Source organism: Seriola aureovittata, chromosome 18 (assembly GCF_021018895.1).
Source record: "Seriola aureovittata isolate HTS-2021-v1 ecotype China chromosome 18, ASM2101889v1, whole genome shotgun sequence".
NCBI lineage: Eukaryota > Metazoa > Chordata > Actinopteri > Carangiformes > Carangidae > Seriola > Seriola aureovittata.
Window position 1 is genome coordinate 17,578,028 of NC_079381.1, and position 19,701 is coordinate 17,597,728.

Below are 19,701 nucleotides of genomic sequence, written 5' to 3' on the forward strand. Positions count from 1 at the left end.
AGTAGTTATTGTTAGAAACAAATGGTGTCTGTGGGATACCTTCCATGACACATGTTGTGCTGCTGGTTCTTTTTAAAGTAACCCAGCACCAAAAGCAACAGTGAAGCACAGTTTAAATGTCAATCACACTTCAGGAGATAATCTGTTGTAAATGTGCATTTGTATTATCAGCTAAATGTACTCGAAAAACCTGCAGACAAATTGCCCCTTTGACTGACGTATTATTGTATATGGCATCATTAGCATTGATACTTAGTGGGTCAAGGTAGTTTTAACTGCCTTATACAGTTGGTGTTATATTAGCCCAGTGGTTCCCAACCACTCACAAACAAGTCACAAGATAAAGTTCAGCTTCACAAATTTGTACTTATTCTTCTCCTCCAATCTTTTCTGAAACATTTCTGATAATTAGATGAAGAAGAAACGTTGTTTACAGTGTGTTTTATAGTGTTAATATGTTTTTAATATAAAATCTTAATCTGCAAAGTAACTAGGAGTGTGTGATACCAGGTAATACCATTGCAGTATCACAGATACCAATACTGATAGCAAATGTTTCATCAATACAAGTGATTTGTATTATTATGTAGGGGAGAGCCTTGGGTCATGATTATTATGATTAATGTTAAAACAGAACAGGTTTTATGGTTGCTGCCGCATTTGCCCCTCCACCTCATCCCTTCTTTTTGTTGCAGCTCATGTTTTTTTTGTAATATACTTTTACATGTTGATACTTGAGGGATTGATCTGCCCACCTCTACTAGTAACTGAAGCTGTCAGATAAATATAGTAGAGGAAAGAGTGCAATATTTCCCTGTGAAATGAGGTGAAGTAAAAGTCAAAAGTAGGATAAAATGTAAATATTCAACCAACTCTCAGCAACAAGGCGAATAAGCAAATTTCCCAAAATGTCAAACGATTCCTTTAAGTCGTGTACATCCACAGTTGCTTCAAATTGCGCTTCTAAACTTTGTGAATGGAGACGTAAAGAATCCTGAGGGCAGAAGACGTATTGTAAGACATACCACCTTTATTAAATGCACAGTATCACAAGGAACATTTCCATTAATTGTGGATAAGCTACTCACATGATGCACAAAGCATTGAATTGATTGATAGAACTGGCTGATTAAAGCAGGATTAAATCTGCCAGAAGAGCGCACACACACACGCGCTCACACACACACACACGCTCACAAACACACACACTCTTGCATACGGATGCACGTGCAAATGCACACACATCACCTCAGAGACATCACTCACACACATAAACACTCTCTTTGTATTCACATAGTAAGTAAAATTTGTTATCTGCACAGGAATGAAAACTGTAATCTTTTTTTCTTTTACCATATATTTACAAAAAAAATCATTAATCCTCCCCCGCCCCCCCAGGATAGATTACATTCAAAAAAGGTCCCGACCCTTCTAGATTACATTCAAAATAATATACTATTCATGATGCAAAGTCACAGTTATTCATCTGAAAGAGGATCAAAATAGGCTACAGTCAGTCAGAGGTTGAGTGGTGGGGTTGGCCAGGAGGCGACCTTTGACCTCCTCGCCATCGGCCACACGTCTGCTTGGACGCCTGTCAGCTAGGAGAGATCCTGATGTTGAATCAGATCCAGAGTCTATGGTCCTCCTACAGACAGACACAATCTCAAACAGCCTCTGTGTAAGCTCCCCATCACAGTGGAGAGGAAAGAGGAGATCATTTTTCTTTTTCTTCTATTTTTTTTTTCTTTTTTGTTCTTCTTCTTCAGAGAAAAACACATTGTTCAAAGAAAGTCCTCTGCAGATCAAAAGTTGCCAAAAAAGGATTGTATTCTCACTGGTATTATGAACGAGCACAAAGAAATTATACAATGTAGCACAAATAAAATTGTATTTACATATAGTATGTATTGCCAGTGGCCCATAACACATTGTCTTCAATAGATGTCACACAGTTTTTGACATGATACCTGCTTAAAACAGATTATACTATTAAACATAGCCTACTATTCATATAGACAAATATCAGAACTGTACAGAATGGACAGCAATTTATGTACAGCAGACACGTGACTATTATACAGAACTGACAAACGCTGTAATAAAAACATAGAGGGACAGGAAAATCTTGTTTTCATCGAGGACAATATGTCAGAGTTACTTGCTTCAGTCATGGCCAGCACAGCAAGGGTGAAATGTTCTTCTTTTCTTTTTGTTAGTAAGAGCAGCTGAGGTCGAGGTGGAGAGTGGTCAGTGCTGAGCACAGCTGCTCAGGTTGTGCATTTAGGGGTTAAGTAACGCTACAAAGTGCACTTAACAAAACGTATTGTCTCAGCAAAGAGCCTTACTGCTTCATGCCTCCGTATGGAAATACATGACGGTCGTTATGAGGGAGTGAATGCTGCTGTTTTTGCAAAGATTAATGCAGGAGTTAGACACTTTGAACCACCACACTTGTTTTAATATTTTAGCCTTTTTTAATATAATATCTCAGGAAAACAGAACTATTGAAGATAATTTGAAAAAATGATGCATTTTCAAACTAGTTTCAAGCATTAAGGTCCTCTGCCTACAAGTGTGCTTCACAGCTGCACGGGGTGAGGAGCTGTATCAGTCACCACCCGGCTGACTGGGGCCGCTCAGAGAGATGAAAGCACCCCTGGGACACTTTAAGGGCAATCAGACTCTTAATTAATCCTTTTACTGCTGTCTCTTAGCCCACTATGTGGAATTAAAGATTAGATCTTCAAAGTACTCTCTGTAATGGAAATAAATAACAAATAAACTGGTAGCGACTTCAATACATACAGAACCAAAGTGGTGAAAACAAAGAAATCCTCAGCGTAGTTAACCTACATCAATGCACACAGTGAACTGCATCGAAATGCCTCGTCAATCCCTCTTAGAAATTACACAAATAAAAAAAACAACAAACGAAGATGACACTCCATAAGCTCATCTTCTCTCGCCAAACCGTAAACACAATCTCATCAGCAACACCCACAACATTTGAAAACCCGCCTTTGAGGATGCATACAACCACATCACTTACAGATATGGGCCACCGAACAACAACGGTTTGCTAAATGGCATTGCTGGTGAATGAAAAACAAAAACAAAAGCAACCTGTGCTCCTCTTTTTTCTTTTTTTTTCCTGGATAGGCACAGCTCAACACCGCCGCCAAGTCCTCACTCTGTGCTTTAGATACATCAAACGAAAAGGCTGCGAACTGAGCGGAGCACAACGTTTAAAACACCACTTTGTAAATATAGATGACCTTGTGTAATTAGTGTGAAATATGAACAGATATTTACAGAAAATATGACAAATGATTATGGCATTATTAAAAAAGAAAAAAAAAAGAATGTAAACTGCTGTATGCCCTTGTGTTTTACAACCTCAACACTGGTTTTACATTGTGAAGTCCTTCAGTGGACTCGGTCACATATACCAGGCATCTATGAGAATCTATATGGGTTTCACACAAACTTTAAACATATGTTTAAAATTTTCAGACCTTGACTCAAAAAGCACAGATTTAAATCAAACAGCTCGATATGAGTCAACATTTATAAATTCTACAAATATGAAAATAGGTTTTGGACATATTAAAGAAAAAGCTTCAGCTGTAACTTAATGAATAATTTCATCTTCTGGCAGAATACGTTGCTCTGTGTGACATTGTGGAAAGAAGAGAAAGCTCTATCTACAATGAAGTTGAGTCCGAACACGGTCCGTTATGGAGAGACACGTTATTTTCCCTTTGTTCATTCGCAGCACATACTGTATGGATGTAGACAGAATCACCCAGTAATCAGTGGGTCTGATTATCGGGTTTCATTTATTTTGATGCCTTTTACATTTATGATTTGGATAAAGTGACATAATCCTGTATGCATTTTGGTTTCCACTTGTGAAACATGCCTCAGTAACGTCTGCGAATGGATAAGAACAGAAAAAGCAAAAAAAGAAAATCACTCGAAATTTAAGGCTTTTTCTCGATGTAATGAGGACGCGGACGATAGCATTTACAGTAACATTTACAGCCAGGTACTGTACACAGACGCACTCACACACACACCCTTCATTTCCTCCTCCTCTCTGTCACATCACGTCAGACAGACAAACACACAAACACTTATGAAGCCCCACCTCACACACGCACACGCACACACACACGCAAAGTACATACACAAACACCGGTGCATCAGCCCAGTATGTCCAGGTACACAGGTGAGGCCTTGGCGAGGCTCTGGAGCATACTGTGGATCTCCTTGATGTTCAGCCTCATGTAGGGCTCCCTCTGCCAGCACCCCAGCATCAGATCATACACCTCTTTAGGGCAGGTGCGGGGTCGCTGCAGCACACGGCCCTGGGTGATGCACTCAATCACCTGCAGGATACAGGGTGACAACACACTGTCACTGTTTGACTGAAGTGAATGTGTCCCACAAATATTACCAATGAAATGTGACTGATGGGGTGAAGGATATCAACCGAAAACAAAGACTACAATTTAAAATTTCCAATCATTAAGTCATAGTTAGATCATTTAATTGACAATCCATCCTCACATAGTAAAATAGGCTTTTTTTTTGTTTGTTTGCTTGTTTTAATTCCAGTGGTTGCTTTAAGCATTTATCATTTGGGATGACGGGACCCTTCTGCAAAGTTGGCTGCACTTTTGTTCACTTTTATTCAGACGAAAGCTCATTTTTGTCGAAGTAAATCAAAACAAGTGGTGCCCTGGTGGTCTTGGGGTTTAAGCACCAACCACGAACAACGTTATCCCTGTTTCACATCTAGCCAGAGACCTGTGTTGCACTTCATTCTCCATCTCCCTCTTCTCTCATTTCCTGTCATCTCTTTCCTGTCACTATCTAATAAAGGGAAGAAAATGCCTCCCAAAATTATTAAAAAAAAAAAAGAAATAAACAGAAGAAAATAGAGATCAAATTAAGCAAACTATTTCTTAAATAGTAATTATCGGATAAACATATCTAAAAGAAGAATAAGAAAAAAGTCTATTTTAAAAATGTTGTGATATTTGAATTAATTCTCAATTACCTTTTAATTTCTATTATAAAAAACACACGATTTAAAAAATGTACAGAAATATTAAAGTATTGCTTTTTTATTAAAGTTTGGGGATTTGATAAGAATCTCAGCACCAGAGGTAACGATGTCCCGACTTTTAGTCCCTAGTATTGGTCAGGATCCAAACACACTTGATCCTACATTTCCCATAATGCAACTGGACATCATCGTTTTCTCAGACCTGACACAGCTTTTCCACAGCTCAGTAGGACCAAACATGACAAGTGAGTTTTAAACCAAATAGAAAAGTTACTTTTAAAAGGCCCCTTACAGAAGTTAAAAATGTGCCGAATTTGCTTTTAGCAGTTACTGTGTGCAACATCCCCGTGGTTACACAGACAACTATCAGCGGATTACTTTGATACTCAAGAAAACTTTAAAACGTGATGATTCTCAGGCAAGTTCTGGTGTTACAAGGAGAAACATTTTTTTAATTATATCCTAGTGGATTTATTTGCACAATGGACATTCGAGACAATGATATGATGATATCTTCTAAGTGTAAGTCACACATCGAAAAATAGGTGTAGCATGTGCGTGTGATTTTTTTTTTAAAAAGTGCCTTAACTTCCTTTTGTTTTTACAACACTGGCATTCACCTGTCCCGCCTCACACATCATCTTTACCTCCACAACCCCAACTCTCCCATTTTAAGTTTTTAAGTTTCTATTAGTCAGATTGTTGGAGTCCATCTATTCAGTCTCCATCACCTATTGAGTCTGTTTTCATCCGTCATGTGACCCAATTTTTAAAGAATTTTCCAAGTTTCCAGCTTGAAGCTTTTGCTAATAGTAAGTAATGTTTAATTCAAAGTGTCTCTGAGCTCTGTAATCACTGTTTGACCAGGTGCCAGTGTTGACTCATGCAACTCAGAGTAGTGCAGACAACTCATGGAGTGAAGCCCTCGTGTGACTCTGACCTCATTGTTGGAGAGCTGGTACCAGGGCTGCTTGCCGTAGGTGAAGATCTCCCACAGCACCACTCCCAGGCTCCACACATCACTCTCTGTGGTGAATCGCCGGTACATGATGCTCTCTGGGGGCATCCAGCGGATCGGCAGCATCGTATGACCGCCCACCTGCAGAGAGAGAGAGAGAGAGAGAGAGAGAGAGAGAGAGAGAGAGAGAGAGCAGTCCCCTTCAGAAACCAACACCACAAGGCCTGCTGAAGAGTGAGTGTTAAGCTTCTGTACTTTATTTGGATATTTTTAGACACGATAATGGCCGGGCTTTAGACGGACATATTTCATCTACCGTCAATGGTATAAATGCGCTGGACAAAATATGAGAAACACCTGTTCATATAATGCAGCACAATTCAACAGCACCTCAAACTGCAGCCTCCAAAAATGACCATACAGCTAAATCATCATCTCTCCAAAAGAAAACTGAGCATTATAATCTTCATGAAGGTCGGGGTTTATCTACCAAATATGGAATTGTGCCATTTGAAGGTGAATATGATCAGTTAAACAATATCTCCAAATCAGTTTTTTTCTCCAGCTGGATTGTTTCTTTGTTAGAAAGTTTTATTAAACTGCTGTACAGGGAGAAGCTTCTCAAACAAATACACTGACTGTTTTATAGCCCAACAGCATAATTGTAGTCTGATCCGTAATTGTTACCTTTCCAAAAGATCAATACTTATCATGAATCTGCTCACGTGAATGAAGAGCGTCATTCTGTAAGCTGTGTTCACGCCTTTGCTTTCTATTTGATAAAAATGTGTGATATCAGGAGTTGGTGACCTCTTTATGTTGATCTTATCTGATGCAGGGAAATGTATCTTGGAGATGTGTTTTTTTGTGTGTGTGCTTAGACTTCACTTTGGGCAGCAGGGGGCACTGTGGGATTCAAACTGGAATCTGAGACACAAAGGATGAGGGAATAAAATCCATCTCTTCCTCAACATGACAATCTTTTTTGATTATAGCCCTTTATTGTATCAACAGGTGTTTATAAGCAAGCGTAATCTTCTCACATGCATCAGTGGATCTCATATACCAACACCTCAGTGTCGTGATATGATTCTGTTCATGTAGAGGGGAGGAAGGCATTAACTCTTTGCCCAAGAAAAAAGAAAAAACTGCCCATGCATTTTTGCACTGTTGCCCTCATTACCATGGAAACAGTAATTTTATGCAGATTATAGAATTTGCATTTAAATGGTATTAAAAATAGATAAAATACCTCTGGTTAAAATTGTCATTTCTGCAGCTACACAGCTTTTTCAGACCAAAACTGGAATAAAATTCTAATTACATATTTGAGACTGTGCGTATGTGGGTATATTTCCATATTTCTGTGTATATATCTGAAATGTGAGCGTGTGTGCATGTGTGAGTAGGAGACTGGGGGCAGGGCGAGGACAGAAAAGGGTAAATGATCAAAAATACTCACTCTGTAGTAGTCTGTGCTGTAAACGTCTCTGGACATGCCAAAGTCTCCTATTTTGACCAGCAGGTTTTCTCCTACCAGGCAGTTCCTGGTTGCCAAGTCTCTGTGGACAAAGTGCTGGGAGGCCAGGTAGACCATGCCAGCAGCAATCTGTTGGGCAATGTGCAGCATCTGGGACTGGGTGAGCTCCACCAGGATGCTGTGTTGACCGTCTGCCATTAGCACTGCATCAGGACCGTGGGACCTGCACCCAGAAGCACTTAATCAGTGCTTCAATCATCATACCACTGGATACTGAATTTAAAACTACCAAAAGTACGCTTCCACAGTCAAAAGGAAAACAATCTGCCACTATTCCAACTGTGGATTAATCATTTTTGTAATTTTTAAGCACAAACGCCACATTCACTGGTTCCAGCTTCTCAGTTTCATGAGAATTTAACACTTTCCTTCGTCATGTGTGATAGGAAACTGAATATCCTGGGGTTTTGGACTATTGGTCAAATAAAACAGGTAATTTGAAGATGTCACCTTGGAGTTCTGGGAAATTATAATGTGCATTTTCACTATTTTCTCACATTTTATAAAAAAAGGCAACAAAATGACAGCTGAGTTTATCTGAACCCTGTGTTTTTTTTTACACATACTTAACGATCATATTCACATTTGAGAAGCTGGAACCACTGATTTTTTGGTAATTTTCATTAAAAAAAAAAAAGGCTCCAAATAAATCAGTTTCAGCTGTACATTAGCTGTAGCAGCTAGCAGCTAGAAAGATTTATAAATAAGGTAACAAGATGGGAATGTCCTGTGAATCCATTCAGCATTGCAGATCTGCTCAGTTATTTTCAATGCTGCTTCAGTGTCTAATATTAAATCGACAGCTACATCAGTAGAAACTATTTTTTTTCTAAATCAGTGGACAAGGTTCTGTCATCTCACTAAGTATGTACATATTACAGTCACCAAGACCAAACTTCATTGCACACTTATACGTTCATTCGCTTTCTTTTAGCTTAGCTTAGCATAAAGACTGGACATAGGGGGAAACATCTAGCATGGCTCTGTCCACTGGTAACAAAATATCTCTTTCTATTTCTTTCAGACAAAAATAACCCATGTAAACCCACAAGAAGATTTAAAGTCTTAATTAATGAGCTTTAGAGGTGTTAGTTTTGGACAGAGCCATGCTAGCTGTGCTAGCAGTTTCCAGTCTTTAAGCTAAGCTAAGCTAAGCTAATCAGCTGCTGGCTATAGCTTCATATTGATCATACTGATATGAAAGAGGTATCAATCATCTCATCTAACTCATGACAAAAAAGCGAATAAGTCAAACTGTTCCTTTAAGACATGCCAGTAGAAGCCTCCTACCTGAGAAACTTGTTTAGGTCACCATGTTTCATATATTCAAACACCATGATGAGTGGGTCGCTCTCTACACACACTCCATAGAAGGTGACAATGTGTTCATGTTGCAGGTTGGTGAGGAGCTCGGCCTCTCTGTAGAAGTCTGCTCGGCCGCTCTCGCTGGCCTCTTTCAGAGTCTGACCAAAGGCAGAGACACAAAGACAAGAGACATGGTGAGAAGCATTATCTACATGGAGTCAGTAGAATTCACTAACTGAATGACAAGTGCATTGATTTTTTTTTTTTGAGTGAGCAGCTTCCTGATTCGTACCTTGACTGCCACATGGATCTTCTCGTGGTCTGGTGTCAGGTTGTAGCACTCAGCGAGAAAGACCTTCCCAAAGGCTCCCTCTCCCAGCTCCCGCTTCAGTACGATGTTGTGTCTCTTAATGTGCTGGACAACTTCAATGCAGAATAAGACAAATCACTCTTAAGCTCATGTGTGCATCTTGCTATTTTAAATCCCACTTTTTAGTATTTATAAGCAGTTTTAAGTATAAGTCCTCATGTGGACACAGATAAGTGGAGTAAAACTGATGAGATGTGGTAAAAATATAAAGAAAATCTCTTCAGAGAAGTTATAATTACTAACAAACAATATACACTAATAGGCTCTTAAAATGTCCTTAAACCTGCATACAACTATATTAAAGTGTGTTGTAAACTATTTATTAAATGTTTTTATACGGCTTATAAATGCTAAATAGGGAGAGTGTTATCAAAAAAAGTTTATTTGCATTGAGATTACATTTAATGTCAGGAATATAGCAGCTTTAGTCAAATTTGATTTTAATTATTGATTTTTTTTATTAATAATTTAATCAGACTATATACACTATGCTGTGTATATAAACATATATTAAATGTAAATCTCACATATGAAAAGAATAAAACCAGCAAATGTTTGACATCTTTACTTTATAAGTGAATGAACCTGAATGTTTTTCTTTTTGTTTGACTGAAAAACAATCATCTGTAATTTTGATCACAGTTTGATTATTTTTCAGTCAATCAAAAAGAAGAACATTCAGGTTCTCTCTGCTGCATTGAGCCTTTTGTAAACAAGCTTGTGTTTCTGAACATTATCTGTAGGTTAACTGTCCTGTTGCCCCCGCAGAGCAGGAGTCACTATCACAATGCAGCAGGATGCTGACAATAAATCTGGCGTCCAACAGTGATCCCTGCATGGATTTATCAGAAAAGGTCCGGGTTACCAGGCATTTGTCGAGCGAGGCGGTAACTCACACGTGTCAGATTTCAGCATGCTGCCAGAGTTACGGAAGTACTGTGGGTTCTCAATGACAGGAATCTTTGTCATCCCAATGATCACTGCGTCTGGACCCATCTCCGAGGACGACGGGGTGTTGTTGCCATTGGAGACGTGATGAAGAGGGCTGGCAGAGTCATCGTCATTACTGATGACTGAGGAGGAGCCTAGGGAGCCACAGAGGAGGAGGAGGATGTGGAGAGGTAATAGGAGGAGGAGAGTGAGGAAAAGGCAGGGAGGGAGGAGTGGAGAAGAAGTACAGGGTGGTGGTCATAGAGGAAGAGGAGGAGGAGAAAAAAGATAGGAGGACTTGTAAATTACTACAGTCATTTCTATTTGTACCGTGGAAGCTGCCATAAGCTAATGCTAACACTTTCTTTTAACCCTCCATTTACCATTTATAAGTAGTATGCAGTTGCTTTAAGTGTTTAATTAATATATTTGCTCATGCTAAATGTGAAGCTACAGCTAGCAGCAGGCTAGCTAGCTTAGCTTACCACAAGGACTGGAAACAGGACAAAACAGCTAGCCTAGCTCTGTAGGCTGAGCTGGCCGGCTGCTGGCTGGAGAATCATATTTAACAGGCAGATATGAGAGTCGTATCAATCAATCTTATCATTTAACTCCGGGCAAGAAATAAGAATAAGTGTTTTCCCTATAATGCCAAATTTCTTCGTTAAGAAAATTGTTCACCTTTAATACCAAACTTGGAGTTTCTTCCGTATTTCAGAATGATCACCATTAGAACACAGCCGGTCAGGGCAACTCCTGCGATTCCCACAACTACATACACCTGGGAAGAAAGAAAAAACAAACGATGGTTTGAAACATAGCTTTCAACAAAAACGTCTTGAATCCTTTAGATCAGTGGTTCCCAACTAGTGAAAAAAAAAAAAAACATAAACTCACCAAACAGTTTATTAGGAACATCTGTTCACCTGCTTATTGATGCAATTAATCAATCCGCCAATCATGTGGCAGCAGTTCAATGCATGAAATCATGCAGATAGATTAGGGGCTTCAGTTAATGTTCATATCAAACATCAGAATGGGGGCAAAAATGTGATCTCGGTGACTTTGACTGTGGCGTGATTGTTGGTGCCAGACAGGCTGGATTGAGAGTTTCTGAAACTGCTGATCTCCTGGGATTTTCATGCACGACAGTCTCTAGAGTTTTTACTCAGAATGGTGCGAAAACCATCTAGTGAGCAGCAGCTCTGGACTGAAACACCCTGTTAATGAGAGAGGTCAGAGGAAAATGGCTGGAGTAAGCTCACACAAAGGCGACGGTAACTCAGATAACCACTTTTTACAACCGTGGTGAGCAGAAAAGTGGTGGTGGTGTTGTGAGGTGGATGGACTGCAACAGCATAAATCCACATCAGGTTTCACTCCTGTCAGCAAGAACAGAAATCCGAGGCTGCAGTGGGCACATGCTCATCACAACTGGGCAGTTGAAGACTGGGAAAAACATCTCGATTTCAGCTGAGGCACATAGATGGCAGGGTTATAATCTGGCGTCAACAGCATGAGTCCATGGACCCAACCTGCCTGGTGTCAACAGTCCAGGCTGCTGCTGATGGTGCAATGGTGTGGGGGATGTTTTCGATCTGCAACCTTTATGGCTGCAATTGACCATCCTGTAATGGCTACTTCCAGCATGACGCCGCATCATGTCACAAAGTAAAAGTTGTCTCAAATTGGTTTCATGAACATGACAGTGAGTTCAGTGTACCTCAATGGCCTCTCTAGTCACCAGATCTAAATCCAGTAGAACACTTTTGGGACGTGGTAGAACCGGAGATTGACAAATCTGCAGAAATGACGTGATACAATCATGTCGACATGGAGCAGAATCTTTAAGCAATGTTTCCAACATCTTCCACGCCACGAAGAACCGAGGCTGTTTCTGAGAGCGGAGGGCGGCTCTACACCAGCTAATGGTGTTCCTATCAAAGTGCTTGGTGAAAACACATCTGGGTGGGGTGGGGTGGGGGGGGTATCAAGTAAAACATTTGTTTTTCATTTGTGTGTCTCACACACCAAAGGGTTGGGAACCACTGCTTTAGATGGTAAGGACTGATCACTTACTGCAACACTGTCGTCCAGTGGAGGGAGAGGCGAGTCTGAAAAAAAAACACAGAAAACTGTCTGAGCATTTGAAAATGATCACAATTACTACGAGCATACAGCTGATTTTTTTTTAAAGATGACTGTGTTTAAACTTGAGCCCTGTAATAGTTCAAAGACCTACCAGTAGTGTCTGTGCAGAAGAGATGTGCAGGCACAGGCCATAGGAGGAGGAATAGATGCACATCAGAGTTAATTTGAACTTTGTATACGAATAATGTCAAGCTATTAACTATAACCATTATTGGTTTTATAAAGCTGATTCATTACTTACAGTAGTAGAAGGGGTCTTCTGCTAAAAAGAAAACAAATCCGTATTAGGAGTCAACTTCATAAACAGAAACTAGCTTCACAAATGAGCTGACGTCTTACTAAATGAACCCCTGTAAAAAGAGAGCGTATTCACACCTGTCTCAGGTGGGTTGATGAACTGGGCAGAGACCTTCTTCTCGTCCCGGCCGTACTCATTCTTTGCCACTAGCCTGTACACACCATTGTGAATGTGTGTGGGGTTGACCAGCTGCAGGCAGCCGTGATCTTCGCTCTCGGTGGACACGTGGATCATGGTGCGGATGTAGTCCTGCTCCTGGAGAGGCTCGTTCTCGTGGTACCACTGCAGCTCAGGCTTGGGGTTCCCTGTCACGCTGAAGGGGATACACCAGTGGTGGTTCTGCTCTGGTCCCAGCAGCTGCTGGATGGTGGGGGCAACTGACACGGAGGCAACAATAGAGGAAGAGTAATCACGGGATGATAGGAAATAAACACCAGGAGGAAAAGCCAGTAGGAAAAGCAACATTCATGGGCTTAGAGAGGAGATGCAGTTTGGGATGAAAGGTTTGGGGGACGGAACAGAGACGGATCACACAACATTTGAACGCTGACATCAGGAAAACATGGAAAAGGCGAATGAGGAGAAATGTCACACTAAACAAGCAGAGGAGTATGGCAAGGCGTGAGGAGCTTCACAGGAGGAAGAGTTATGAACAAGAAACACGGAGAGTCAATAAGATTTGCTGAGAGACAGTAATGATAACAAATTGAGGAGCCTTCTGCTTACACTGGAAAAAAACACAGTCTGGAGGAAGGCATTTAAAAGATCATCTGAGAGGAAAGTAGACAAATGTATAAATGTAAATATATTTTCTAAAGATGTATGCTAAAGTTGGTCAACATTTACAGTCAATGATAACAGAAAAGCAACAGGCCTTACAGAGAATATTGAGTTGAAGAGTGGCCTCCGTCTGACCGACCATGTTCTCAGCGCTGCATATGATCACCCTGCCATTATCCACAGGAGACAGGCCTGACAGGGTGAGGCTGCTCTCTGTTTCCAAAGGTTCGATCTGTAAACACAGCAATATCATGTGCATTATACACTTTGTCCTGTTTGTGTAAAATCAGTGTGATGCTGATCTTTAGCACATGGACATGCACAGCACATAGCTCGCATCAACATTAGTCAGTTGTAACACATTCACACCACAAATTACTGCATGAAAAATAATTAAAAAGTAACGAATAAATTGTTTATATTGTTTACCAAAATTATAGGATAAACAGTTTAAATTACAGTCAAAAATAATTAGCTAAAAGAAACTGTTTCAACCATTTAGGTTGAAATTGTTAGCAAAAAGTATTGGAAACAACTGAAAAGGTTTGTTGAAATGTATGTTAGTAATTAAATGTCACCTATAAGCAATGAATAAACAGTGAACATAGTTAGCTAAAAGTACAGTAATGGATAAACATGTAAAATGTTAGCTAAATAATGGATAAAACAGTTAAAATAATTAACTTAAAGTATAAGATAAATGGTTGAAAGAGTTAACTAAATGTAATGGATTGAAACAGCTAATAGATAAAAGATAATGGATAAACAGCAAAAACAGCAAAAACAGTTAGCTAAAAGTGCTTAACTGCTTAGTGCTTAGCTCAGTAGTACGAATGTAAACTTGACCAACCAACCAAAAATTCACAATTCAGCTGTATGAAAAAATGTCCTTTTTATGTAGATTAAATATATTTAATCTATATTAGATTATTAATATAATTGTTTGTCATGTAATTAAATATATTCACATCCAGCTATTTAACACAACCAGTGTAAAATCGTTTTTACACTACAGAAACATTTATACTTTCTGAACCTTCACAACCCAGAGCTGCTTTTAAATCTTGTCAAAGTCAGTTGACGAAAGTCCAGTTAAGTCTCCAGTCAAGCATCAAGTCTTGACCATTCAAGTTTCAAGCCCTCGAGGTTAAATCGAGTCACAAGCCTTAAATTACAAGTAAACTGCAAGTGTTTCAGGTCTCCAAATCCTTTTTGATCATTTAAATGACATGGCATTTGAACCCTTTTAAAACTGTGTTAATATTTTAGCACAGATGACACCAAGAGCTTTGCAAAGGCCTAATTATTATATTATATTCAAGCTGTCTGACTTGGACTTGGATACTTTTGCCTTAGAGTCTCAAGTCAAGTCACGTCTTTAAGGAACATTAAGTCCCAAGCTTGTCTCACAGCAGTCAAGTCCAACTGAAGTCTCAACTTAAGTCTTGCTTTGTGTCACTTAAAGGATGAGCCCAGTCATATTCTGTATTATTCTTAATATCCGTCTAATGTCTACTCCCCGACTTCCCTGCCCTGCTGTGGCCCTCAGCCCAAAGTTCACAATGTAAATATTTAAAAACAGAGTACAGGTTTCATTTTAAAATAGGCTAAGTAATTTGGTATTTTTAACAGCTGGGCACCATAATTTTTTTAGCACACAAACTCAAACAGGAGTAAACTGTGTATTTGGTGCTCCGGCAGTGGGATCCTCAGTTCACTGATTTTTTTTTTATTAATGCTACCAGAGCTAAAAGTTATATCAGGGTTTGGATACACACAATTTGGGATTTGGTTTTGCATCTTTTGGTCATTACCAAGGTTTAACATTATCATTTCCACTTCACTCAAACAGCAAAACCTTAAGAAGTCAAGAGCCCAAAGTGGTAGACCTGTACCAAAAAGGTTCAAGTGGGGGGCGGCGAGGAAGACTGGCTCACCTCGTGCTGGGTCGAGAGCATATCAAGGTTCCACAGGATCTCAGGAAGAGGGGAGCCTGAGGCGTTGCACACAGCTTTGACATTACTCCCCTGCATCTTGGTCACAATTTTGGGGATGACCTCCACTTTGGGAACCACTGTGAGACACAAACACACAGTAAAATTAAACTTGACATAGTTTGATTTGTTTTCCAGATTTCTCTCTGTCTTCGTTTCAATCTCTCTTTTCTGTCTTCATGAGGCGATCACCTTTCTAAAGGTTCAATATCAGATACCCAGCGTTGCTTTTTATAACAGGGTTTCACATTACCACAGTCGGGTGGAGTGAGTGTGGCAAAGGCCTTCGTCTCTCCTCTGTCGTCTATGCATTTCAGCTCTTGACCGTCGCTTTCCTCTTGTAGCCTCAGTTTGATCCACAAGTTCTCACAAACACAGTCCAGAGGGTTTCCAGACAGGAGGAGCCTAGAAAATAAAACACATGAGAAGCTCATTGTCTTGCACAAAGAGAGAGAGAGAGGTATTGACAATTTCATGTGGGCTAATGTACATGTGATACTTACGGGAATGTTGTGTTAAAGTTCTGAAATGTTCTCCATGACAGCGTCGATAGATTATTGTCTCTGAGATTTCTAAAAGAGGAAAAAAATTCAAATAAAACACCAAGCACGGCAACTCCAGTACGTCAATGAAATATCTAAAGAGGGTCTTTAAAATCCTTCTTACACATATTGAAGTCTTGTATTGTTGAAAAAGGCATCTGATGATATAGATGTCAATCTTGTCTTTGTCACTGTTCTGTTAGAAGTTCAAATGTAGAGTCATCAGGTCATCTATAACTTTTTTGGATTAGAGAAAACATAATTTAATTCTGTGTAAAACACTAAAAAAAACTGTATAATACTCACAGGTTTCTGAGGTTTATGTAGTGCCTCAAACTGTTGTCGTTGATGTCAAACAGTCTGTTTTGATTGGCAACGAATCTGTGAAAAAATATAAAAGACAGATCAGTTAGACGCACTAATGGTCGGCTAAATAACTTGTTCTGAAACGACACTATATCTGTGTGTATTATAAACTTTATCCTTCCACACGTTATAGTCACAATCTCAGAGAGTCAGTTGTTTTGTGTATTTTATGAAACTCATTTTGTTGACATTCATTTTTACAGTACCTGATATTCGATCACTGAGGGAATTTGATTTGATTGGTAATATAATGTGAACCAATACAACAGTATGTGTTTTCACACTGTCAGCATGTTGAGTGACAGAGATGGTGTCTTCTATTGCTTTTGTTTATGTTCATCTTACTTGTATTTATTGCTGGACATATAAAAAGATCATGTAGATTTTTTCATAAAGATTCAAATATAACAGCTTTTTTTGGCCTAACAAAGTCAAAACTGCCAAGGATTTTTCCTTGTTTTTTAATAAAAATAACACCACTAAAGTAATATTATATGATATCTAATAAGTGTCTTGGTGTGAGACAATAATCAATACACCTTCATGTACTTTTGAAATCACAAATCAAAACTTGAAATCCTTTTTTATGAGCACAAACTAAATATTCCAAGGCATGATGATGCAAAACAACTATGAAATGTGAAATATTTTAAGGTGAAATCATTTCTTACTATATCAATTAGAGTTACATTGTGGAAGGTTTGAGTTAAAATAACATTTAAATAAACATTTCACAGCATCAGAAAATATGAACAACTTGACTTTAGTTGTTGTCTGGTGTTATCTTCTGTTTAAAAACTTGAGTCAATTTGACTGCAGGTTGTTTTACATCTTTTTAGTGGGGAGACACTTTTGTTTACGTGTGGATTAAACCTTTAACAAAACCAAGCTGAAAATGTTTTATAGGTTGAAGTATCTTTAGCAAGTCTAAAGTTTTCTATTATGCTTCAAATGTGATAACTGCTGGGTTTATTAGTCAAAACTACACTTTACTCAATAATAAGATGTTTCCTCAGACAAACTGGGGGGAATGTACCAGGTGTAAGCTGCTGAAAGACTTCTTTGATTGCAGGATGAAGAATAATCATTTTTTGATCCAGCGACAGTGGACGCCCAGTAAACTACATCTGGTTCCAGTCTGTCTGCCTGAGAAAACTCACCCAGTCTCCCCTCCGCTCTCCAGTGGGTGCCATGCAGTTGTACACTTGTGCAGGGTTGTAGCAGGTACACTCCGACAAAGGGGCCTACACGCTGACGCAGATAAGGCTACATAACTGTGGGTAGCCTATCGCCGGCTGTATACAACTGATGTGGTTTCATGTGTAAATCTGGCAACAATGTGGTCATTTCAGAAATGTTGAGGCTCTTTTCACACCGCCGCCCAAAAAGCCGAATTAACACCTCGGAGGCTGCGTTGGGCCTAAACATTTACTCCATCACTACCTCTGGAGCTGTTTTGTAAAGGAAACACCGACTAATCCAAATAAGCCTGACGCACACTCTTACCACCATTACGCACACACACACACACACACACACACACACATATATATATATACACACAAACACACACACACACACTATCGTCGTTAGTGGCACGCGCAGCCCCCATCTCCGCCACACATACACACGCACACATATACTTGGCTACATGATCTGACAAACCCAGTGGTTATACGAATAAAATCACGATTTTTTGTGTTTGACATTAAGCGCAGAAGACAAATCTCTATTGATCTTTAATCCACAAGGGGGAATAATATCAGACCATCTGCTGATGTTCTTATTACCTTTGTTATTAGTATAATAATCCTAGCCCTTGGGTATTATTGCGACCTACGATCGAAGGTAGTTCTTTACGCATTGCATCCTAATAAGTTCATAAGCTGTCTGCACGATTCACGTTCATACACTTACATCTCGGTGATGTTTTCCATGTCATCTAACGTGAGGACAGGGAAATCCTCGATCCCTGGTACAGAATCAATACAAACAATCCTTGAGATGCTGCAAGTGCAGGATGCGGGGCAAGCATCACTAAATCTCCACAGCCCCATCAAAACCAAAAACAATCCAAGACGAGCCATGCCATATTCCCCCGCGCTGGAGTCCATCGCAGGTCCAATGATATCCCACGAATCCCCCAAACAGAATCTGGTCAAATTGAAATATTGGTAAGATTTCCTCCCTCGCCGCCTTTATCTGGCCAAGTTAATCCTTTCGACTCCGCAGAAAAAAGACTACGCCGTCGGTGAGGAATGCGCAGAGCCCACGGTTTTAATATCAAGATGCCATGGACTGGCCTTCCCGTCTCCGCAGAGCTGGTATCACACTACTGCATATCGATGCCGTGAAGCAAGGTGTCAAGTGGTCCGTCCTGGTGCTGCTGCTGCTGCTGCTGCTGCTGTCTCACTCCTCTATCTCGGGCACAGACTGTTCGCCTCTGCCTTGTAAAACAAATATGAGGTGTTCCAGATGTTTAGAGATCAATAGGCAGGGCCCCCACGAGCGTTTTCTCATATGTGTGGTGATGGGGAGGAAAATAAGAGAGACTGCACAGTGGAGTAAGGATGCGTGGTGATGCTGCGTGTGTAGGGAGGAAGGCTACCTGCATCCGTCTATCGATTATCGACGAGGACGAGCGCATCTCCCCCAGCCATCACTGGGATTGGGTTTATGGGGGGGTGGGGGGGGTGGGGGGTGGTCGCGATGTTTAGGCTACCCCGGACATGTATTCGTGACAAGTTGTATTTATAGGAATTTGTTTGTGAGATTGTTATTTTTGATTCATGCAACAAAACCGTTTAAACAATCAGCTGCTGCACTGTTATTACGGGCTGCACAAGTGGCCAGCTGTGGGTCAAATGCCCTGTTCGTGGCGGGCACAACAACAATATGGATGTAAACTCTTGTGCTGTAGTTACCCCTGCAGCCATGCACTGGATGAAAGCAGCGCTTCTTCCACACCAACACTGTTGTACGGTTGGCCATTAGGCCTATAGTGTGACGTACGGTTGACGCACAAGACGGGGTGCATCTATGAAAAATAATTACCTATACTATGTCTGCAAGCTTCAAATGGGTCTCACTCAAATCACTGATCAGGGTACGATATGGAGCATGAATTGGGGTAAAAAAAATTGCTGCATATATATATTTTTTCATACTGACAAATAGAATTTTGACAAAAATAATTCTATTTTTTCTATTTATTTTACAGAAATAAACTACATGACAACCCACTGTAGTCATGTGTAAACATGTGTGTGTACCCTGAGAGGGACAGACTATGCCAGCCCATATTTTCATTCAAGTTTGAGAAATCCTGACCTAATTAATAGATTTTAATTTTTCCATTTTAAATTATCAACAATATTTAGACTTGTAAGT

General features: G+C 39.9%; 1 protein-coding gene across 1 annotated transcript; it reads right to left on the minus strand.

Annotated features, from left to right (window-relative positions):
- Positions 1-1,010: 1,010 nt before the first annotated feature.
- On the minus strand, positions 1,011-18,957 carry ntrk2b (neurotrophic tyrosine kinase, receptor, type 2b). Its single transcript, XM_056403550.1, has 17 exons — positions 18,229-18,957; positions 16,252-16,326; positions 16,070-16,141; positions 15,907-15,975; positions 15,657-15,808; positions 15,347-15,483; positions 13,509-13,641; positions 12,707-13,006; positions 12,573-12,590; positions 12,260-12,294; positions 10,862-10,961; positions 10,147-10,335; positions 9,173-9,303; positions 8,866-9,038; positions 7,498-7,738; positions 6,018-6,176; positions 1,011-4,394 (listed from the first exon to the last, which is right to left on the minus strand). The coding sequence occupies exons 1-17, from the start codon at positions 18,423-18,425 to the stop codon at positions 4,209-4,211; spliced, it is 2,367 nt and encodes a 788-aa protein (XP_056259525.1). The 5' UTR covers positions 18,426-18,957; the 3' UTR covers positions 1,011-4,208.
- Between the last annotated feature and the right edge of the window lie 744 nt (positions 18,958-19,701).